A 23,159-nucleotide genomic window follows, 5' to 3' on the forward strand; every position below is an offset into this window, starting at 1 on the left:
CTGCACATGTGCAACAGCGTCCTTTTCACCGCCTCTCTGCATGCAAATAATGCAACATTTTGTCATTAGCGGCCCATTGGTTGGAGGATATGGCATGTTTAGCTGGGAGACTGGTGTTATTTCAGGTCAGTGGAAGAGAAGAAACAGTCTGTGACTTGGCTGAGATTTCATCAAGTCCTTGGATAACCTTTTGGGTCTTCATCACAGATGTTACAACAACACTCAAAGACACAGCTGGTAGGGTTTTAAAATATATTTATCTTCACATCATCTTTTAACAACAAAACGACAATGGGTATTTCATATCTTTTCATAATAGTTATGAAGTTAATGGTTTAAAGTACACTATATGACAGCTAAAGTTACAAAGTGTCACATGTCCTACAATCAGGTAGGACCAACAATACTCAACACATTTTCACACCCTGACACATTCAAAGAAACTCAAAAAGTCTTGAGTTCATACATGTTTTCAAGAGAGATACATCTGTATAACTTTTCCCAGGAAAGTTAGACTTTATTTTCCACGACTTTGACGGCATCTTCCACGACTTTGACGGCATCTTCCACGACTTTGACGGCATCTTCCACGACTTTGACAGCATTCTGTGGTGTGCCAGCTCCACCTTTTTTACCTGAATAAAAAGAAACAATTAAAAAGAATAACGTTTTTATTTTTACTCAAAAAACATAAAACCGGGGCATCCCGGTAGCACAGGCGACCCATATATAAAGGCTGAGTCCTTGCCACGGCGGCCACTGGTTCGAGTCCGACCTGCGGCCATATGCTGTATGTCGTTCCCCTTCTCTCTCTCTCCCCCTTTCACAATCTGCACTTCTCACTATCATAAAGGCACGAAAACTATAACTTAAAAAAAAATAATCAAACCAAACCAGTCAAGAACCAAAATAAAGACGGTAAACTAAAAGTGTAGCCCAGGGGTATTCAACTAAAATTCTAAAGAGGTCCAGTTAGAGAACATTTCCACAAGCAAAGGTCCGGAGCATCATAATGTCTAACTTGCGTTATGAATTAGTGTGAGATATTGAAGTCTAGTAGCTGTATCAACGTCTGCATGTCATCAACAGCTGACTGTCAAATCTAATAAAGAAAGTACAATTTAAAAACATTTAGACAATATTTATTGTGACTTAACATTGAACTATACAGACAGAGATAGATAGATAGATAGATAGATAGATAGATAGATAGATAGATAGATAGATAGATAGATAGATAGATAGATAGATAGATAGATAGATAGATAGATAGATAGATAGATACTGTAGATATGTATAATGTTCTTCTTGGGCTGCATTTAAAAATAAAATTGAGAACATAAATAAAATAGTTTTTGAAAAATTGTGCATCTTAAAATAAAGTGCTTAATCTTAGAAACATAAAATAAAGTGTAGCAGCAGCTTGAGTTTCCCTTTTTCTTTAACTGTTTCACATCTTGATTTAACTCTCAACCAGTGTTAGAATAAATCAACACATTTTAACAATTGAACAGTTTAACCCAGACTAGCACATCCTGGGTTAAACTGCTCTCTGTGGCTGATGATGCTGACAGGTGGACTATCTGCTTTATTTTGTCACAAATCAAAATCATATTGGGCTCTGAGTGCTTATTTTCTGTGCCCTCAGTTCAGACTTGAGAGGGTTTGTTTGGTCAAAGACGTTGTGCTTTGTCTCATAGTGGCGTTTCACATCACCACTGTTAATGAGCACCACGGTCTCTGAGCATATGAGACGCTGGTGTTGTGCTCCAGTGGGAAGGATGGACATGAATGAGTCCATTCTGGGTTGAAAGCTCTGTTGACTTCTCTCTTCTTGGAGAGCGCCAAGCGCCGAGTAGCATCACGTGGGATGGCCTAACGCGCATGTAATTGGTCTGTGAGTTTCCTGAACCGCTAAACCAGTGCCGTAAAAACGAGAAAAGCTACGCCGGTTAAAATAGAAGCGCCCCGTCAAAATTGAAAATCCCTTAATAATTTATTGATTATAGGACTGGGTCCAGATAGGTCGGCGTCTGGGTCCGGACTCGGACTCAGTCCGCCAGTTATTGACCCCTGGCGTAGAGTAACAGTCTCTTGCTGTTTATGGAACCCTACACAAATACAAAACCCCAGATAAAACCAGCCCACTGATGACAGACTAGCGTCTCCCTGTATCAAACATTGGACAGATTTGAGCAAACAAACAGCTGAATATTGCAAACCATATACTACACCACACCACACCTTTGTATGCATCAGGGTTTCTGTTATTCATGGATACATATTTATATCCCTCTGCTCATTATGTCCGCTAACGGATGGGAAGCAGAATGCTTTTTTTTTACTGGCTACACCTGCAGCACACAAACGGTGTAGGGTTGCGTGAGTCACAGGCAAAACAAGACGGTGAGCTTTTGTTTTGGGTTTGTTTGTTTAGTTTTTGGACACAGCACAGCGCTGTGAAACGTCAGCTTTATTACCCAGTGTGTGTAATATACGGAAGTGAACATCTACACACTACAGTAGGCCATGTGCGTGATAAAGTTACGAAGCATCCGCCAGCTGATTCTGGCACAATAAATGCAGCCAAAACTCTCAAAACCAAAGTGCAAATACGCTCATTGGCCGTCATTAAGTCATTTCAATAAAAAATAAATTTTATGACCAATTTCTCTGTAAAAGAACTGCACACAAAAAGAAATGTAATAGGCCTATTAACACTGGCCTATTTTTACGTTTGTAGAGCAGATCTCCGTGGAACACTTCGGCGCTGCTCTCACGTGTCATAGATTATAGTGGCAGCGTAGTGTCACTACAGCCGCTGCACAAACTGAAAGTATTATACATCCACATGCCTTGATGCTGATGTCGAGCTTTATATAGCCTATCAATTATTTTTAAGCTCAATAAACAAATACTAATTAACCTATTTCTTTCCTAACTGTTCTTCCTGCCATTTAATTCTGGAAAGGAAGTATAAATGGCGTTTATCAGAGCAGCCTCCTGCTGCAGACGAAAACGAGCTCGGATCGAGAGCTGAGGTTGAACCATAACAATAAAGTTAAGGGCCAGAAAAACTAAATGAGCTGAAAGATGCTCTGTACACATGATGAACTGCAGAGTTGATGATCCTCTTACACATTAGCCATTTAATTCAGTTAACATTAAACAAACACATTTCCCTCCTTGTCTCCTTGTCAGACTCTTCTGAACAATATAACTACAGTGAGACTGATTTTCCAGTTAAACCCAAATATTACCTTTTTTGCTTCTTTTTCTTGCTTTCCGCCCAACCTTGCTAGCCTCCTGTCCAACAGGTGCCACAGGAGGCTTTGCGAGCGGTCCTGGACCCTGTGCGCTCTGGTCTTTTGCATAAGCCACAGTCACTTTGCTGCCGTCTATCTCGCAGTCCTCCATGGCTTCTTTGCCAGCTTTGCAGTTCTCTTCACTTTTAAACTCCACAAAGCCAAACCTGAAAAACATTTAATTTAAGACAAGTCAGTGAGCAGCAGACCCCCAGAATAATTTAACATGTTAAACTTGTTACAATGACAAAAAATAAGCTTTTGTTTACCCACCCTTTCGAAACTTCGGTCTTTTTATCTACAGCGACTCTTGCACTTAAAGCCCCGTCAAAAACCCTTTTAAGAGTCTCTTCAGTCGTCTTCTCTGCGAGGCCCATCACGATCAAAGTCTTTGATGAGTCTTACGAGGGGGAAAAAACATTTGTGGTATCACCGTTTTTAATACTCATTACTCAAACTGACTTGAGAAACACTGGAAATGTGTGTTTTGCTATCAAATATTAGACAACAGGTAAAACCTACATGAATAATATGGCAAACAATCCCACATACCTGCTTGCATTTCGCAGAACTGTACTTTGACCTCCCTTTTTAAAATAGTCAGGTTTTGGGATGACTGCAAGGCCTTTGCAGCATCTGCCACAGTTGCAAACTTGACAAATGCAAACCTGCAGAGGATTACAGATGTTTATTAAAAATATTCAAATACTTTATTTGAAAATAATAATAATAATAGAGAGTAGGCTAGTGTACATGTGCTTACCTTTTGGGTTTGCCTAGGCTTTCAGGTATGTCGATACTAATGGCTTTCTGAAAGGCATTCTTGAGGTTCTTTTCTTTCAGATTGAAAGGCAAATTGCTCACAAATAAGGTGCTATTTGGAGGAGCTGCAGCTGTGAGACAGGAGAGAAATTGAAATCCAGATTTAATTGACTGATATTCAGATAAAAAAAAAAAAAAAGAGAACAAACATAATTGAATCCTCATGGCATTTTTTGTTTTATTTTTTATTGCCAAAATAACACATCTATATCTATTAAAGCCAGAAACTGTAAAAAAAAAACGAAATTATTATATTATTATAAATTATTATAACGGGTCATGTGTGACAAACGCTTCTGTAAGGAAACAAAACCAAATCTACGCTTAAAATAGTGACATTTCATCACAAATCACTTCATTCTACACGTTTCATTTCAAATTTAGCCAAAGATAAGAGAAGAGAAAACAAGCTCTGCAGGCTGTTGACACAGAGCAGAGCAAAAGATGCTGTGAAACTGTTCGGGGTTCAGAGGGTTAATAGCTATAGTATCATGTCAGCTATCGAAAGCACGTTTCTAAATGTCCAGTGATTTACCTTTTGTGTCGCGTTTGACGTCTTTAGCTTTGGTGACTTTTGGCGCATTTGATTCACCGACACTGTCCACAATCAAGATCCGGCCGAGGACCTTGACTCCTTGTTTTCGCTGCCGTACTTTCTTCGCTGTACTTTTATTTTTGAACTCCAAAAAGGCAATGCTGTTGAAAAATAAGGAAATGCCTTTCAGTAAGGATAACACATATCCAATAGGTGCAATATTCATTCATTTTAAATAATCATCATTACAATTGCATTACTAAATATAATCAATGCATTGTAAACTTAGTGAATCTTAATGCAGGTTTGTTTTGTTTACACTCTCACCCCGTCTTTGGGCCTTCTGTTCCACCAGGAAACCTAACGCTGACGGCCTTTTGGAAGACTTTCAGGATGTCTTCTTTTGTTGCAGTGTACGGGACGTTCTTCAGAAACAGACATTTTCCATCTTTGGCTCCTAAACACGGGGCAGTCCTCGAGTCAGACATTCAATCTATATCAGCCTGCGTGGACCTTGTAGTGTTTTACATTCCCAGATAACGGCCCAATAAATCTATTATTTTCGTTAATGAAGAACAACCACACTCATATGCACATTAGTTTTATAAACTCAACAATGAATGCCCTCTTGTGGTTTAACACACAAGCACAATCGCTGCACCGCAATGGAAAATGGCAAGTAACATAAAAGTGAAATAATTATATTCAGCAGTTACCTTTCTTCTCCTCCACCAGAGCTTTAACCTTCCCCTTCACCTTCACCTTGTTACTTTTGACCTTTGCTTTGGCAATCTTCAACGGCTTGGCATCGATCATTTCTCCATTTAACGCCAAGCCTTTGGAAAGGTCCATCTCTGAGGCCAGATCTAAAAATGCATGTTTTCTACAACAGAAAAATATTACTTTTGAGTTAGTTCAGTATTTGAAGTAGCAGCACAAACAACATCCAATGAGGGTTTCCTGCCCAAAGGGACCCGACAGAAGATTCAAGTGAAACATCATACTCACTTGGACCGGTCTAATCTGATGTCTTGAACCAGGAGACTTTGTGTCATGAAGTAATTTGCTAACGAATCTTTGACTTCATCAAATGTTTTGGAGTTGTTCAGATTGCCGACAAAAAGACAAAAACCTGCAACATAATAAGACAGTTTAATAACGTCCGACACCTTACAGAACAAACTCTTATTTTCAGTTCATACCTTCATTGATGAGCTTAGTTTTCTTTGATGGGGAGGCATCAACAGGAGAGTCGGCGACCCGTTTCCCTTTTACTGCAATAGATAGAAAATGTTTGGGAGACGATCAGAAGTACATACACTTGGTAAAAGAGTGTTTGGTTCTACACAGCTTTTTTATTATTAATTATTTAAGATATCAATCATCTCCCACATTTATCTTCGTCTCAGAAACTAATTTCACAAAGATCAAGTAAGTCCTGCTTTAGAAGTTATGGAAAATGTTTACAGTAGCATTTACAGCAGTTTAGATCAAGTTTCAACAGAATATAACAAAGTAAAAATATGATTGACAGGAATTGTTAATTATCTTGCCAGAGGTTTAAAATGACCATATTTTGAGGGAAATTATCGTACACGAGTCCTAACCACAAGAACAAATAGGCGTAAAGGTGTCATTTCACAAAACAAGTATTTAAATATCTTTTTGGCCTGACGGAGCTGTGATGCGTGGAAGGCGACATGTGTCCAGAAGCCCACCAGTCTGATCATGTTTGTAATAGGCTACAAACTTAAATTACAAGACAGCACGACAGGAAGCCTGTTTAACATTCTGTCCCTGTACTTAGTTCAATGTAAGTTGCTCTGGATAAGAGCGTCTGCTAAATTACCTGTAATGTAAACAATAAACTAATTAAATAAATAACTGGGCTTACTGGTGCATTCAAAGATCCCTCTTGTGCAGACTCTTTAAATGACAGGGTTCTCACACATTTTCAAGGACAAAATTTCAAAGCGTTTCCATTTCTTTTTAAAGACCCATCTTGGCAACATCCTTACCTGGTGTCTTTTTAACACCGTCGCTCTCTCCCTCCACATTCTTCTTCTCCCAGGCTACAGTTACAGCGGCTGTACTTCCTGCAACAACGTCCATCTGAGATTCTAAAGAGGAAGCTCTGTTACTGGCACCGCTCAGAATGGAACTCGGGCACATTGGTGTGGCATTGTATTTGCAATACCTCCAGATTCTTGAATCATATTTGTCTCTGTACTCTCACTGGGTGCGACCTCTGTGGAGTCGACTGCCTCAGCGGAAGAGATGATCTCAGTCGGTTCTTCTGGCAAAAACAGTCAGGGTTAGACTTAAACACCAGTAACAACACTTTTTCTGCAGCCTCCATTCAAGGTGGAGTGTCATTTTAAAACTTAATGAGTGGCCACTTTTGGTCTCAACACTCATATTTAAATGTAACTCACATAACACCTTGAAATTAAATGACAAGACACATTTGATTAGGAAAAGTGAGTCATCCATTGCAGGATTAAACATATATTGTAATTCAGCATGTTTATAGTGGATATGGTTATACTAGGTAAAGTGTAATGTATGTTGGTTTCTACATTGATGAACATATGGATTTCATAAAAGGAGTTAAGGTTCTTGCTGGAGCAGCAGGCAGAGCTCTGGGAGGAACGTTTGGTAAACATCTGAAAGGTACGAGTCCAAATGTATTCTTAATCGTTTCAGGCTTGTGTGTGTCGTGTACTTGATTATATTGCCGGGGTTAGAGGCTTTAGAAAAATCTCTATTTGTGAATGAGTGCAAAACAGCGCCATAATATGTTTTCTGATGTGCACAAATAAGGGGAGACATGGGATGGGAATCATGTTAGGCTTGTAGGAAGATATGTATTGCTCAGTTATGGACTTGGTTACTTGAGGCAAATATTTACCTGTTTAACAAACTTTAGGTTCCTGGTGTAAAGATATATGCACATTGTTTTGCAACTCTGGGATTAGAGTTATTTTTTATTGACAAAGTGTTAATATTGGTTTATTTAGAGAAACTGTATAATGATGTATCTGAATCTGGTATTTTACCTTTGACTGTTGAAACTGGACAGTGTGTTAATCTCGAAGAAAAGTGGCTCTGTCCCGTGTCGTTGTTGAAACGATATAGAAAATAGCTGAATTTTGTTTTCTAATGTCCTTTGTAATGAGAATAGCGTAATGCTTAGTAAGAAATAAATATCTATTTCAGTAAATATGAATGATACGAAGACATAATGCTTTTTACATCTGAAACATAAAAAATATCCAGTTATCTGGAGAAAGAAACAAGATAACTGGATACCTTGGACAAGAGGAAAAAAATCTATTTACAAAACTAGTATTACTTTTAAAATTCAAAACACAAAACTAACATTACACCTGCAAATGTAATGCTGAATGTTGCAATGGAGGATAAATTGATCAGATTTATCCTCCTCTTTTCTGAATCCTCACCTCCTCCCTCCTCACTCTTCTTGTCCCAGGATACAGCCACAGTGGACGTACTTCCATTGACTTCAATTACAGCGTCCATCTGGGAATCTAAAGATTCAGCTTTGTTAATGGCACAGCTCAGAGTTTAAATCAGACACCATGTGTGATGTGTGTTGCAGCACCTTGTTCATCTCGGTTCTCCTTGGAAGCAGCTTCATCTTTTCCGACTTTTTGTTTGGTTGAAGAGACGGTCTCAGACTGTGCTTCTGCTCTTTTACTACCCCCTGTAGCCTGGAAAAAACACAAACACATACTTGTCAGTTATGTGTACATTCACACATGTGATTGTATTCACTCAAAAATGCTTACACAACTTGAGCTTGTGATATACAGTTAACGTTACAATACTTTTAGCTCTATTATGTTTCACACAAAATATATATAAATAATATGACAGGATGTCTAGTCGTTAGTTAACCACTTGAAACAGCTAGTCTGTAGAATTCACCGTGATTTACACCAGCTAACCAACTGTTAGCTTCCAGCTAATAAGACCAAACAACGCTTAGCGTGAAACAATCTAATCAGTGCACATTTGAGCATAGTTAACATATATACAGTCATTCTCACGTCTGTCTTTGCCATATTTAGTGTTACAACACTACACGGTCAGAAGCTGGTGCAGCTAGTAGTTGCAGCCGTCGGTAATGCACGTGTGTGTTGCGCTAAAAACATCCACATGTTCCAAACTACGCACTGCACATGCGCGTGATGTTTTACTACGGGTGCCTACAGTGCTGTGCGTTTCAACAACAACAACTTTCGGACTCTACCCCTCTGACACATATGTTCAGTGTACGGACATCACTGCTACGAGTACATTTTGGGTAAATATTGTGTAGCAGGTGAAAGATGTTAGCAGCGATAGAGAATATTCGGGAGTGATTTTAGAATCAACTCACTGATCAAATTTCATTTTCTGAAAGCTAGCTTAGTAACGTTAGTCAATTAACGTTAGTTTAGACTCTTGGGACTACTTCTACCTCAGCTATGCTATGTATGTAACCTCTCCATCAGACCCAAGACTATAGAAAATGACCTTGTATATTACTCTGACTTGCAGAATAACTGGTAGCGTTGTTGTATTTCTACAACCCAAACAGTAGCCTCTTAACTGTTTTAAATATGCTAATGTATATTTTAGCCTTTACTTTACTGAGGTCAAACTAGCCGTCAATCGCACTTCTGTGGTCAAATCATCCAACACTTAATCTGAAGTGCACGCGTATTGCGATCTTTATGGTAAATGCACAGAAACAGCCGAGAGTAAAGGTAGAGTAAAATGCTTGATAGTGTGTTTGTCTTAAGTGCGTGTTGTCCTTAAAACAAAGACATTGCCAGGACTTAGTGATCAATGATTTAAAGCACTCCAAAGTTTCACAGTAATTTTAAAGTCAACGTGTGCTACTTTAACTAATAAAATCTCAGAAATGGTACAGTAAGCATGCTTTAGTTCATGTTCACCTAACAATTGGAGACTTGATATTGTGTAGGTTTGTATTTAGGGGTGTCCTTAACATAAATATATGAGCCAGTGTCAGAATGTATAGATCAATGGGGTTTTAAAAGCACCACAAGTTTCAGACATGAAGTCATTTCAAAGTAAAAGTGTAAGACTTAAATTTGATTAAAATAATTTCCGTCACAAAATAGGAGAGTCTGCTCATTCATGCTCCCTTATAATATTATCCAATTATTCTTATTTCATACGCTTTTGTTTATAGGCCTACCCTGTGTAAACACTTTATTTTGAAAAAAACCCGGACCTTGTCACTTGTGTTTCCTCGCGTAAAATGCGAGACACTTCATAAACTGTAGCCTAATGTTTGTATGATCGAGTACAAATAGTTAATAGCTTATCTTCAGGTAAGCGTTTCATACTGCCAAAGTGTAAAATCTTGACGGAATCTAGACGCTAATTCTGTCCGCGAGCTTGCTCTCGGACGTTTCTGTGTATTTACCTTAAAGATCGAAAGTTTAAGTGTTAGTCACTCAGTCTAACACTGATACGTCTTAGATGCCCTTTTAAAAAAAAAATAATAATTGAGAGGGTTTCTTGTTTTATACATATTTGATGAGCATTGTTAAAGGGAGCCTGAGATCTAAGATATCAATTGTAAACACTGCTTCCTGTATAATGAATGTACACACGATACTTATTAATTTGTCTCAAACAGGTAGAACTGGACTTCTGCGGTCCGGTAGTCGAGTTACAGTCTCAACACGACAACTCAGATAAGGTATCGAGTGAGTCCATCCTCTCAAGCTGTAAACAAGTCGAGTATGAGCTGACCATGGAGGATGTGGGACTAGTTTGAGCAATACTAGCACAGAACTTTCTACAATGGGGAGTCAGAGGAACGGTTTTAAGAAGGAAAGTTTCATTTTGTCGGTGGACTTCGGGACAACATCAATCAGGTGTCATGTTTATGACAAGGAGGCAGAAATCCGAGGATCATGCACCACCATGGTATTCATCTTCTTCTCTCTGTCCTTTTGGCTTAATATTTTTGAGCACACCACCAATTGGCATCAATATCTCTATGCAACATATACACACATTTACTAGATTATATTGATCTTTATGTGTCTTATTTTGGTAATACTTCATCCATGTTACAGTATGGACCTTTTGAACATTGAATATTTCAACAATACAAATGTCTGCACAAAACTAACACTTCTAAAAACTTCACGGCTCTTTCATTTTAGTTCAGATATATTGTACATATCTCATAGTATGTTTATTGTAATTTTTTTCTGCTCTATATTTATGGTTATTGATTTTTTTTGTACTTTCTTTCTCTTAATTTTCTCTTACTATGTTTATGTTATGCACCAATACACCAAAGCGTGAAAACCTACTGTGTAATTCACCAGATTTTGGTTCTGATTCAGATTGTTCCCTCGTACCCAGAGGTAGGATATGTGGAAATGGACCCAGATGCACTATGGGAAGGATTTATCACTGTGGTCAAGGGAGCTGTGCAAGGTACAGTTGCATCGTGTCCTGTTGATACAGCCATACTAAGGTGTTAGACTGGATTTGATTAACTTTACATGTTTATATCAGCACAACCTTTTGACAAATGCATGTTTGATGAAATACTGTTACTGAACGCAATTCATGTTAAAATGCACTTCTTCTTTTCTCTTACAAAGAAAGCAAATACAGCTAAAGGCTGACAAACAAACTGAGCAGCTGGTTCTCTGGCTACTGTTCAGTGCAATAAATAACACCCTTAATAAGCGCGCCGTCATACCCGTATTAATTAAGAATCTGTCAAAGACAGTGTTTATCTCGGGGCTGAATCCTGTGCTGTTGTTTGATTGGATTACATATTGACATGTAAAAGGCTGTTTTTCTCACAACACATAAGAAACACTTTGGTTCAATGAAACTATTTCTTGCCTATCTGAACAGCTGACCAGACTGAAGTGATTATTTGGCTTTGTTAACACAGAAAACTACATTGATTTACATGGTGCATTTGTTTCTATCCTTAAAAAGCATACACTATGTGAGAGTCACTATTTAGAAAATCTCTTTTAATGTGGGTGCCTGCGCTGCTGTACTCATGATATAGATGCAGGAGTACAAATGTGTCAGATAAACTCCCTGGGCATCGCTACTCAACGAGGCACCTTCACAACATGGGACAGGTAAATGATCAAGAATGAATGAATCAAATTACTTCCAAAAAAGCCCTTTTCACTTTTAGGCGAACAGAGAGAAGTGTTGTAGCACACCTCTTCCTCTCTTTCTCTTTGACAGGAGAACTGGGACTCCTTTCCATAACTTCATCAGCTGGCAGGATCGGAGATCTGCAGAATTGGTCAAGTCCTGGAACACATCCTGCACAATGACAGTGAGTCTTTCACTGCTTTTCATCTCTGCCTGTCATGCACTTTTAGTAAATGTGTTTTGAAGTTAAAGGGACAGTTCACCCCAAAAATAAAAATGCATATTTTCCCTCATGAACCTGCTCACAACCAGCTCTGTGGATTATCTTGTGTAACCAGGTCATGGTTTCTGGAAAGAAACTTTGCTGTTGAGTTAAATGTATTTGTTGGCTCTTTGAGCTCCACAAGCAGAGAGCATCTAGTTCCATTATATTAGAGAGAAGACAGACATCTCTACAGCTGATATCTCCAACACTCTGCAGCTCACAACACAACTATCTACATTATTAAATAGCTCTATATTGTAGGTGAGGGGGAAGTATGTAGTTGTACCTTTTAAGAGACAAGAGATGAAATAAAAGAAAATGTAGTTTGACGAGCAACGGCTGGATCAGTGCTGAATATCATGTCCCATCGGTAAAGTACGGCTTTCATTGATTTTACGACAACTGTAGGCAATCCATGGCGTGATGAAGGTGCTCTACTTCCTGACCGGGCAGAAGCGGATGCTAGCAGCGAGTCTTATCGTCTTCACCACTCAACATGTCACCTTCCGCCTCGTCTGGGTCCTAACACACTACAAGCAGGTGTGTGTGCGTGTACAGGGCTCACATTTAAAGCAGTTAACTGACAGAAACTCAAACCTAGAGCAGGCATTCCAGGATGTTTGTGTTAAAGGCTTTATTATACAAAACAGGGAGAGGATGTATTGTATTATCAGAACACTCCTCACTTGTTCACTTCTTTTTTCAGCCTCATCATGTTTCTTTCTTCTTCCAGGTTTGTCAAGCGGTAGCTGAAGGCAACTGCTGCTTTGGAACAATCGACACCTGGCTGCTGTTCAAACTCACGAAAGGTTGGTGTGGCATTTAGTATGTGAAGCTCATGTGATGCCGTTTCTCACCATTTCTTTTGTGAACAGTGCAGTAATATATCATTTGTCCAGTGGTTTGCATTTCACCCTGACTCAACAGGATTTTAAGACCTCAACACGATATTCCTTGTTCCTAATCCTATTGCTTCACTGATTGGCTGACATTGAGCTAACTCCTATGGGAGAGGAGAACTGCCCCAGAGCCCATACAAGTTTGGGTTTTTTTGTACTTTTTTGTAAAGAGATGTTGTGATGTGCGATTTATGTCATCAAATCTGTTTCAGGGCAGGTCCATGCCACAGATTACTCTAATGCCAGTTCAACAGGATTCTTCGACTCCTATCAGGTGTGGTGAAGTCATGTTTATTACTGTTTATCTCTGTCTATCTCTGTCTCGTGTCTTTTATTCATATCATTTATCATGTGTTCACAGATGTGTTGGAGTGGATTTCTCAGCCATCTTGTTTCTGTGCCTCTCTCTATTTTCCCCAAAGTAGAAAATACTGAGTGAGTCAACAATTCCATCTAACAATTGGATCGTGTCCCGGTGAAAGTCGTTTATTGTAGAAGCATACATTTTATGTATGATTGTTCAATTTTGGGCCGATACCCATGTTTAAAATAACAATTTGGCAGATAGCCAATGTTTTGTTATTCTTGTCTTTTCCTTTACTAAATCTTCTTCTTCAGTTGAACTGCTCACACACATGCAGCCTGTGACATGGGGTCCCATCACATATACATATTGTTTCATATTAAGCAGTCACAAGCACAAAGAAATAGGTGCTTAATTGATTATATAACTCATGTTTCAGTCACATTATATATGAAACACCAGTTTATTTTTAAGCTGCTTTGAAAATGTCAGATTAGTTTATGTCATTGGAGTAAAGACCCTGATAAAAGCACATTCCCGTCTAGTTCACATAATATACTAAATACATGTACTGCAGATTTCCCAAAGAGCATAAGCAAGTGTGGTTGTGATATGTTATTTGTAATCATTACGCTGATGTAGTGTTGGTGGAGGAACAGTGTGAGATGATGTATTGTCTCTGCTCTCTCCCTCGTGATACACCAGCCATTACTTTGGATCCACAGACCCGTCCTTCTTCGGAGTGTCCATTCCAATCATGTCAGTGGTGAGTTGTCAAGGTCACACACTGTAATGAAAATAATATTGATCGCAACCTTTTGATTCAATTTATGTCAGCGTGTCCAGGTTGAGGTCACCGCCATTATGTTGTAAAAATTAAATTAAGCCGAGTTCTTTAGTTAATTATCGGTACGAGACGTCTGACTGCAGGATAACCTAACTGTATTCTGGTGGAGATGCTTTGAATAACGAGGTATTGAACCTTTAGGTCACACAGGCTCTTCCTCTCAGTTATTACACATCGCAGGTGTTTTAGACGTTTCCAGTGTCGCTCAGATGAAACTAAATCATCGAGCCTTCTCCATCGCCGCCCCCTCCCTCTGGAACTCACTCCCCAAACACATCCGTGACTGTACCGATCTCTCCATGTTCAAATCTCAAATCAGAACTCACCTCTTCAGATCTGCTTTTAATGTGTAATTACTTCTATGTATTTAAAATGTTGATGTCCTGTTTTTCTTAATGTAATTTAAAATGTTATATGTACCTGTAAAGCGTCTTTGAGTATCTTTTTAAAAGCGCTTGATAAATAAAATGTATTATTATTATTATTATTATTATTATTATTATTATTATTATTATTATTATTATTATTATTATTATTAATAAATCTGTTTAGTTTTCACAACATACAAATTACTTCCTCTGTCTCTCTGCCAAGATGGCCGACCAGCAGGCAGCCATGTTTGGAGAGTGCTGCTTTGAAGTTGGTGATGTCAAGATCACCATGGGAACCGGCACCTTCATGGACATCCACACTGGAAGCAAACCTCACACGTCCTCAGCAGGTAAAGCAAAATAATCACACATGAGGGTTATTAATGGGTCCTGGTGATCTAGAGGAGCGTCACTGTGCAAAGCAAGTTAAACACTCGTTGAGGGCGTTGTTAGTGGCCTGCAAAAAGACTTAGTTTACTGTGTTTTTACCGCTTTTACTCACAGATTGACAGATTTGTCCTTCAGGTGCATTACAAGGCCGTGTTTGTTCTCCGTAGGTCTGTATCCTCTGGTGGGTTGGAAGATTGGCTCAGAGCTGGTGTATCTGGCAGAGGGCAGTTCAGCAGACACGGGCACCGCCATCCAATGGGCTCAGGATCTGGGTGAGCAATGAGTGGTATGAAAGGTTTCCTAAGGTTATATGAAACCCAATGCTGGACTCCTTTAAACCTGTGCGTGTTGTTGCAGATCTCTTCTCTGACGTCCAGCAGACCAGCGACATGGCTTACAGTGTCAGCGACTCGGATGGAGTGTGTTTTGTTCCTTCCTTCAGTGGCCTGCAGGTAGATTATTGTGTACAATGTGCATGTCAGTGTGTGCAATGCAAAGAACAATGTATGTACTTTTATATACAGATATGTACACATTTCAGCCATATTCACCCAAAGCAAAACAATGCGTGTATTCACTGCAACACATTTGAACCAGTACAGGCATGGATTTATTTCTTAGTTTTTTTATTTTGTCTCTGTGTAACATGGTTGTGTGTTTTCTTTTTTCCCTCTGCCCTCCGTTGTGAACTGGCCTTTGTAAGTGTGTGTCCTGAATGTTCATAGTTTATTTGCATGTGATTATAAAATCCAATGTTTTCTAAAGGTTGAATAATCAAGAGATGCACACAGTGACCATGTAAAACAGTATAGCTGCGAGTTTCAAGGTATATTACGTAACATGTATATATGTTGTTGAGTTGTGTACTAAATGTAAAACCTAAATATATTTTCTATCCACGTTTTTAACTTTGCATTTTAAACGGATGAAGGACTTTAGTCTTTGGATATCTAAATATAGTTATCAGAGAAACAAGCTGAGCAAACATTAGCGTCAGAGAACCAGTGATTTGTATTGTGAAAGTGCTTTATTCAGTGTTTCTACCAGTTTTAATCAGCGGGTATATTTGTTTTGGATCAGTCCTCTGTGGATTCTGCTCCCGGTACAAACCTCCTGAACACTGAAGGAAGCTGCCTGCAATGACAAAGTCCAATGATCCCACCAAACTCCGTCTTTTGTTATTGTTTTGATTGAGCGACCCCTTCTTTCTTTTCTTTTTTGCCGTGTCTGTTTTTCACTGATAGACGTTTGACACGTTTGTGTATTTATTCATCCAAAGGCTCCTCTGAATGATCCCACGGCGTGCGCCTCCCTCATGGGCCTCAAACCTTCTACCACTAAAAGTCATCTGGTGCGTGCCATTCTGGAGTCTGTCGCCTTCAGGTGCGTCACTCTGAAGAGAGAGTTTCTGTTTGACATTTGTTACCTTTCTTTCTCATTCATGCTCACTGATATCGACTTTTCTTATTCTTTGCAGAAGCAAGCAGCTATATGAGATCATGCTGAGAGAAACTCACATTCCCATCACAAAGATCAGGTGTGTGTGTGTGTGTGTGTGTGTGTGTGTGTGTGTGTGTGTGTGTGTGTGTGTGTGTGTGTGTGTGTGTGTGTGTGTGTGTGTGTGTGTGTGTGTGTGTGTGTGTGTGTGTGTGTGTGTGTGTGTGTGTGTATTGAACTGCCAATATAGTATATGAGACTGATTGGCAGGTCTGTAGTAATGTGAGCTCGCTGCACATTAGAAAATATCCTAAATAAATAAAATGGGCTCTCGGGTTTGTTCAATGTGCAATGTCTCCACAATGTCTTGGTCTTATGGTGGAAGGGAAAACTGCTGATTATTATTATTCATGTCCATGTATCGTATGATAAGTGGATAACGTAACTATTGTGACGGGCCTATGTGCAGGTGAAAAGACTCAACAGTTCAGCTCCTGTAGTCGTCTCTCAACCCTTTGGTATCATCGATTACAGTGTAATATCTGATTGTAGGATTTTAGCCAGCAAACTGGGCGTAACAGAGTGGACTGTTGTGTACTCTGCATCTACTAATGCAGTCCAGATTTTATTGCCAATGCATTAGAGGTGTATACTTCTGATACTGTTACAGTAAAGTGAGTTGCAGTGTAATTGAGTGTGCTAACGTTCTCTCTGTCTCAGGGTGGACGGCGGTGTTTCCTCCAACGACTTCGTCATGCAGCTGACTGCAGATCTGTTTGGCAGAAAGTTAGCCAGACCCCAGCGCTATGAAATGTCGTGTTTAGGGGCTGCTTTTGTCGCTGGACTTGGAGTGGGTATGCAGACACACACTCACACACAACATATATATTATGCTGTGTGCTTTTCAAATTGGAAACATTGCCATGTGAAGCTGCATGTCTTAGAGAGGCTGCTCAGCACAAAGAAGAAGAAGAAGAAGAAGAAGAGAAGCCGCTTTGTCAAGCAGTGAGACACAGACGCTTCAATTTGACTCTTTACCTTCAGTGTGCTTTATTTTCTGCTATAAATATCTCCACACTTGGTCATGACATTGAGTTGCATTTCAAAAGTCCTATTTTTATTCCCGGCACTGGCAGAAAAAGGCAACTGAAATGCTGCTCTCTGTTATGTAACCGGTTTACTATTTAATTATTCACATTATGTAATTAGTCAGTGCGTAATCAAATCAAACTCAGAAGATGAATTTGTTCTTGTTGTTTTATAACAGGCCAGAAGCAGGCGGTGTCCATGGCTGAATAATTATGAGAGTCATCTGTTGTTAGTGGATCAGCAGCTAATAGTGTCGAGGATATGTCAAATAAAATAAAATCTGCACCACTTTCAGACATTGATTAGCAGTGTGTGTGGGAACAGACATACAATGTTACAACTGAAGCATCCCTCCCCACCTCCCACCCCCTCCTGCCCCGACCTTAAAGGTTTAACACAATGACACAGATTCCATATAAGGCAAGTAAAGCACAGTCGGACATATACGTAGCAGAAATAAGGGAGATGGTCTTGTAAGTAAAGAAAGTTGAGTATTCATGAGAATGGATACAAACATTGTATAATTACATATATTGCTTTTCTTTTCAGGAGGGAACGTTTGTAAGCTGGTAAAATAATCTACCAAGCTTCTTATAGAACCGCTGTGCAGAGCCCCTGTGTGGGAACGTTCTCTCCTCTTTAAAGCATCGACTCATTTGTATCTCACACCGCCACATTCTGCATTCAAAGGACTTCCTCTGTTATACATTTCTTTCCAGGGTTTGCGTTAATGTCGTTGTACCTAAGTGTCCCTCTGCCACTGCAGGCTTCTGGAGGAGCAGAGAAGAGCTGAAGAAGCTGCAGAGAACGGACGATGAGTTCTTGCCCCAATGGGCACCCAAGGGCGGTGGATGCAGCCCGAGTCGGAAATACATCTCTGTCCTCCAGAGCTGGGAGAGGGCTCTCAAGCGATCCATGAATTGGTACAAACCTTGACACCGGGTGCACACAGAAGGAGACCAAGTAGGAAGATAGAGACATGATATTTTAGTCCCCATAAAAGCAAACAAAATAACACTTTTAAGACACAGCAACCATCAGCTGTTTCTCAATCTAATTAAGGGTAGAGGCCTTCACGCAGCGGGGGCGCAATGAATAAATGATAGAGACTACTTGCCTGCTAATATTAATTGTCTGGTGCTTTTATTGTGAAAGATAAGATGTTGTTTTATAAATGCACTCAACCTATTCCGCATAACGGGATTGCTTGATGCCATTACTCTGACAAATGTACCTCATTGCAAAATATATTTTGTCTCTTTTTTGCTGAGTAATATTCATTCTGTGTAAAAGTGTTCGTGACAAAAACAACAGATGTGCAAAGAAAACCCTGGGAGTGTAAAGGCCTCTACTCTTGAATGATGCAAAGAAATGTTTTGGTGATGGTGACTTGCTGTTCTGCACAACCTTTAACAGCAGACACTTCCCAGTGTTTCCAGGGAGATGACTGCCTTCTTTCCTACTGTAAAATGAAGCAAATCTAAAGGTCATCCTCTCTGACGTAATTGTGCAGCACTGATCTCTGTGGTTGACAGCAGGATTGTGGGAAAGGTCTGATGTGGGCCACGGCGCTGTCAGACACCTTCACAGCCTTTAACTGTCCAAACGTTTACTAAACCTTTTTACTGCATTTCTTCTTCACACCACAACAACCTTATCCTCTTATTCATTCCTCATCTCAAGCCACTGGTGCCTCTTCATATTGCAGTATTTTATACAGCTGGGATAATATGTGTACATGTTCCCACATGGGGGCGCTGGTGACTGGCTTTACAGCTTTTTAATTCCTCCACCGCCATAGCAACAACATGCCACATGATGATGATGATGATGATGAAAGATTGAAATCATTGATTTCACATGATCCTCTGAGGGGGAAATAAAAAACTGACCCTTGTGTTTGGTAATTGCCTTTTTAACAAACCTGTTTCTTCCTAACGTAGCAGCCTTTACTCAGAGCTGCAAAGGTCATAGTTCATTCGTTTGAGTCATTTCTGCTAGGAAAGAAGAAGTGAAGATTCCAGCGTCTTAAACACGAGTATTTCCTGGTTTCTTTGCTCCTCTATGACAGTAAACTATCTTTCAGTTGTGGACAAAACAAGATTTTTGACATCTTGGGCTTTGGGAAACACATTTTCCACCATTTTCAAGAGATTAATCGACAATGAAAATACTTGTGCTGCTTTGTCTTGTAAAGAAATGTTAATCCTGTAGAGAAAAGATCCACATGTTGCCTTTTGGAAATCAGGAGCAGCTTCACTTTAATCATCCTCTATTCTAGCTGCAAGCTTTACACAGTACTTGAACTTATCTTCAAACTGCAAACAATTATTCATGTGAAGATGATGTTGTTGAAATATGACCTCTTTGATGCAACTCGCATCTCCATTGGAAGTGTTGTATGTCGGCTCACACATTAATCCCAAATTCAGGAGCATGCTCTGTTGTTTAGGAACAAATTGATCTGGGATCTCAACATTAACTGAGTGGCATAAAACACAATTAGGATGCATACAAATGTGTATTTCTTGTCAGTCATTGTTTTGTAGTCATTGTTTCAGGTATTAGTTTGTGTTTAATGTTGCATTGCTCCACGGGGAACAGCCATGATGTCATGATAATGTTTTGACTCAAGTCTTTAACTTGATGAACTCTGATGACAAAGTTACACATTCTAGTTGTGTTATTATAAAAATGCTAACTAATTACTTAAATGTAAACTGAATCTTATTCTTGGTGTATTCTACTTGCTGGGTATTGTTAAATGTGTTTGCCTTTCCCAATAATGTAATATTGTTGTGTGATTCAAGTGATACTATGCACAATGCAAAAATGAACACCTCAGATCGAAAGGACATTGCTCACACTTCCTTTAGTTCTTAAATGGCACATGTCATCCCAAGCTGCTGGTGAATAACAAATGGTACATTTGTATGATCATGAATTTTGTTACTGAAATTGAAGTACTTTGTAGTATTAAACATTTTTAAATGATGAGCAGCTGTTTGTGGTGATTTGAGTGTGTCATGCGTACAGTCTGTGTCACCGACATGGTGAGCGAGCAGATGCTGCCTAAAAGGTTTTACCTCCACATGGACTCTGGGGAAATTGTCTTGTCCCACGGGGAATGATCAGAAACACAGGCTGTTGGATGAGAGTCGGGGATCGCTTCCCATTGATGTGACCTACCTCACAGTGAGGGTTGCTATGGTAGCTTGCCGATGGAGGGACTGAGAACAAATGGGGTGTGTTTCCCTGCTCATGGTGCTGGTATGGTGAAGGGGGCGCTAATTGAGTGCACAGAAAGGGGGTTTTTGTAAACAATGGGAGGATTGTGCGCTCATCCCCTCAGAGGAAGAGCGGAAGTTGTGTGTACATCGCACAGAAACATAAAGTATAGCTTTTCTGCATCACCCCTGCTTCCCTTCGTGCAAACACTTCCTCTACTCCAGCTGTCAATCTCAGCTTTCTCACCCAAACATGGGCAGTTGTTTTCTAGTGTGCTTGGCTTGCATTGAGATGCCTTCACAGATAAAATGTGCCAGAGTAAGTGAGACAGACAGGACTAGCCCATGAATCAGTGCTGCCGGCTCTCACACTAATCAGTAAAATGTGTGTGTGTGTGTGTGTGCGTGCTGGTATTGTGCCTTGGTGCCGCATTGTATGAGTTGTGGTGGACCCTGCCTTGCAACAAATTCAATCTGACAGCAGGAACTGGATGCAATGCGACCACTACTCCAGTCCCCCTCCCCCATATGAGCTGAACCCTGCATCAAGGGTCATTATATAACTCCCTCTTCTCTTCCCTCACTCGCTGTGACACACTGGGATTGTTCGCTGGAGTGTCGGGGTTGGAAGTTAAGCTCTTGTCCCTTTTTTTCTTCTGTTGACAGTGTCTCAGCCTCTCGCCCTGCTGCCTGAGCATCTAACTCCTTCTCTCAGCTCAGTTTATTTCAGTCATTGGCACGAGACACTTGAATCAAATGATACTTGTGAAGCTCATTTATTAGATTGTAGATATAAAACGACAGAACCAAAATAGCACCATTGCCTTACTTGGTGGGGGGAAATGTTCTGTTAACTGTGACACATCTGTTTACAGTCAAATCAAATCAAATCAAATCAAATGTATTTGTATAGCCCAATATCACAAATGATACATTTGTCTCAGTGTGCTTTACAGACTGTACAGGATACGACACCCTCTGTCCTTAGACCCTCGCATCGCACAAGGAAAAACTTCCTAAAAGAAACCCCAAAATTAAAGGGGGAAACATGGAAGAAACCTCAGGAAGAGCAACTGAGGAGGGATTCCTCTCCCAGGACGGACAGACGTGCAATAGATGTCGTGTGTACAGGATAAACAACATAGTACAAATACAACATTTGACAGAAATTATGTTGTGTTGGAAAAAAAAGAAATAGAAAGTATGGATAAATCCAGGAAAATGTCAATAAGGCTTCCCGGTGTCCAGCAGGACCAGGTCAGCAGGCGCTGTCACGATTCATGATCCTGACGTAAACTTTATCAGTGGCAACCTGCCACATGAGAGACAGACACTCTGGGGATGATACCCCGGATGGTGAGTTAGTAACATACATTTATATAAATACATACAGAGAGAGAGGGAGAGGAGGGGAGAGGGAGGGGAGGAGAGAGGAAGAGAAGGAAGAGAGAGGGAGGGGAGGAGAGAGGAAGAGAAGGAAGAGAGCAGGGAGGTGTCCCCCGGCAGTCTAAGCCTATAGCAGCATAACTAGGGGCTGATCCAGGGCAAACCTGAGCCAGCCCTAACTATAAGCTTTATCAAAAAGGAAAGTCTTTAGCCTGCACTTAAATGTGGAGAGTGTGTCTGCCTCCCAAACACAAACTGGAAGCTGGATCCACTGGAGAGGAGCTTGATAGCTGAAGGCTCTGGCTCCCATTGTACTCTTAGAGACTCTAGGAACCACAAGTAACCCTGCAGTCTGGGAGCGCAATGCTCTTGTTGGTTTATAAGGTACTATGAGATCTTTAAGATATGCTGGACCCTGACCATTAATTGATTTGTAAGTCAGGAGAAGGATTTTGAATTCTATTCTGTATTTTACTGGGAGCCAGTGCAGAGCAGCTAATACAGGAGTAATATGATCCCGTTTCCTTGTTCTTGTCAATACACATGCCGCTGCATTTTGGATCAACTGAAGAGTCTGAAGCAACTTTTTGGGAGAACCTGATAACAATCCAACAATCTTATTTTTGGAATGTTACTAGATGAAAGAAGTCATTCTCTCTCACTCTCTCTCTTTCTCTCTCGCTCACTCCCACACACATTCTAGTTTCAATTGCCATAGCAACAGGGATTGGCAAATGCTCCAAATATCTATGCTCAACCAGTCAGTCACAAGTAGCCTCCTCATGGGCTTCAAATGTGCTGATCACTGGCATGTATGTACTGTGTGTGTGTGTGTATATAAATAAATAAATATATATATATATACTGTCTGTATATATATATGTGTGTGTGTATGTATATATATATATATATATATATATATATATATATATATATACTGTATATGTGTGTGTATATATGTTTGTGTGTATATATACTGTGTGTGTGTGTGTGTGTGTGTGTGTGTGTGTGTGTGTGTGTGTGTGTGTGTGTGTGTGCTTTCACACTGATGACACCTCTTCTTTGCGTTTATCTTGCGTTTGCTGAAGGATCCC

General features: G+C 40.0%; 2 protein-coding genes across 5 annotated transcripts; one reads left to right on the forward strand and one right to left on the reverse strand.

Annotated features, from left to right (window-relative positions):
* Window positions 1-238: 238 nt before the first annotated feature.
* On the reverse strand, window positions 239-8,893 carry LOC115022164 (nucleolin-like). Of its 2 annotated transcripts, none has more exons than XM_029453067.1 (15): window positions 8,736-8,893; window positions 8,288-8,396; window positions 8,127-8,213; window positions 6,860-6,955; window positions 6,681-6,782; window positions 5,865-5,936; window positions 5,671-5,794; window positions 5,379-5,545; window positions 4,990-5,119; window positions 4,663-4,823; window positions 4,069-4,198; window positions 3,858-3,973; window positions 3,579-3,705; window positions 3,261-3,472; window positions 239-635 (listed from the first exon to the last, which is right to left on the reverse strand). In XM_029453067.1, exons 1-15 carry the CDS (start codon window positions 8,748-8,750, stop codon window positions 511-513), a joined length of 1,773 nt encoding a protein of 590 aa, XP_029308927.1. In that variant the 5' UTR covers window positions 8,751-8,893; the 3' UTR covers window positions 239-510. The 2 variants fall into 2 exon arrangements, with proteins under 2 accessions (XP_029308927.1, XP_029308926.1); XM_029453066.1 differs by having other exon boundaries at window positions 6,860-6,958.
* On the forward strand, window positions 8,862-20,449 carry gk5 (glycerol kinase 5). 3 transcript variants are annotated; one of them, XM_029453068.1, is made up of 17 exons: window positions 8,862-8,992; window positions 10,343-10,635; window positions 11,046-11,157; window positions 11,753-11,828; window positions 11,941-12,034; window positions 12,524-12,655; window positions 12,849-12,924; window positions 13,227-13,288; window positions 13,376-13,449; window positions 14,024-14,084; window positions 14,760-14,886; window positions 15,094-15,198; window positions 15,284-15,378; window positions 16,206-16,309; window positions 16,404-16,463; window positions 17,084-17,217; window positions 18,219-20,449. In XM_029453068.1, exons 2-17 carry the CDS (start codon window positions 10,510-10,512, stop codon window positions 18,386-18,388), a joined length of 1,608 nt encoding a protein of 535 aa, XP_029308928.1. In that variant the 5' UTR covers window positions 8,862-8,992; window positions 10,343-10,509; the 3' UTR covers window positions 18,389-20,449. The 3 variants fall into 3 exon arrangements, with proteins under 3 accessions (XP_029308928.1, XP_029308930.1, XP_029308929.1); XM_029453070.1 differs by having other exon boundaries at window positions 11,064-11,157; XM_029453069.1 differs by lacking the exon at window positions 8,862-8,992 and adding an exon at window positions 9,927-10,031.
* The last annotated feature ends 2,710 nt before the right edge of the window (window positions 20,450-23,159 follow it).

Source organism: Cottoperca gobio, chromosome 17 (genome assembly GCF_900634415.1).
Source record: "Cottoperca gobio chromosome 17, fCotGob3.1, whole genome shotgun sequence".
In the NCBI taxonomy this organism is placed as follows: Eukaryota; Metazoa; Chordata; class Actinopteri; order Perciformes; family Bovichtidae; genus Cottoperca; species Cottoperca gobio.

What these genes read in the sequence shown, in the direction of transcription:
- gk5 (XM_029453068.1), top strand. Translation starts at nt 10,510, where the DNA reads ATGGGGAGTCAGAGGAACGGTTTTAAGAAGGAAAGTTTCATTTTGTCG. An exon ending in ACACATCCTGCACAATGACA is followed by an intron (nt 12,035 to 12,523) that starts GTGAGTCTTTCA and finishes CGACAACTGTAG; the next exon opens with GCAATCCATGGCGTGATGAA. An exon ending in CTTCCTTCAGTGGCCTGCAG is followed by an intron (nt 15,379 to 16,205) that starts GTAGATTATTGT and finishes ATTCATCCAAAG; the next exon opens with GCTCCTCTGAATGATCCCAC.
- LOC115022164 (XM_029453066.1), bottom strand. An exon ending in TATGATTCAAGAATCTGGAG is followed by an intron (nt 6,783 to 6,859) that starts GTATTGCAAATA and finishes CTTCCTCTTTAG; the next exon opens with AATCTCAGATGGACGTTGTT. An exon ending in GTTCTGCGAAATGCAAGCAG is followed by an intron (nt 3,706 to 3,857) that starts GTATGTGGGATT and finishes CCCCCTCGTAAG; the next exon opens with ACTCATCAAAGACTTTGATC.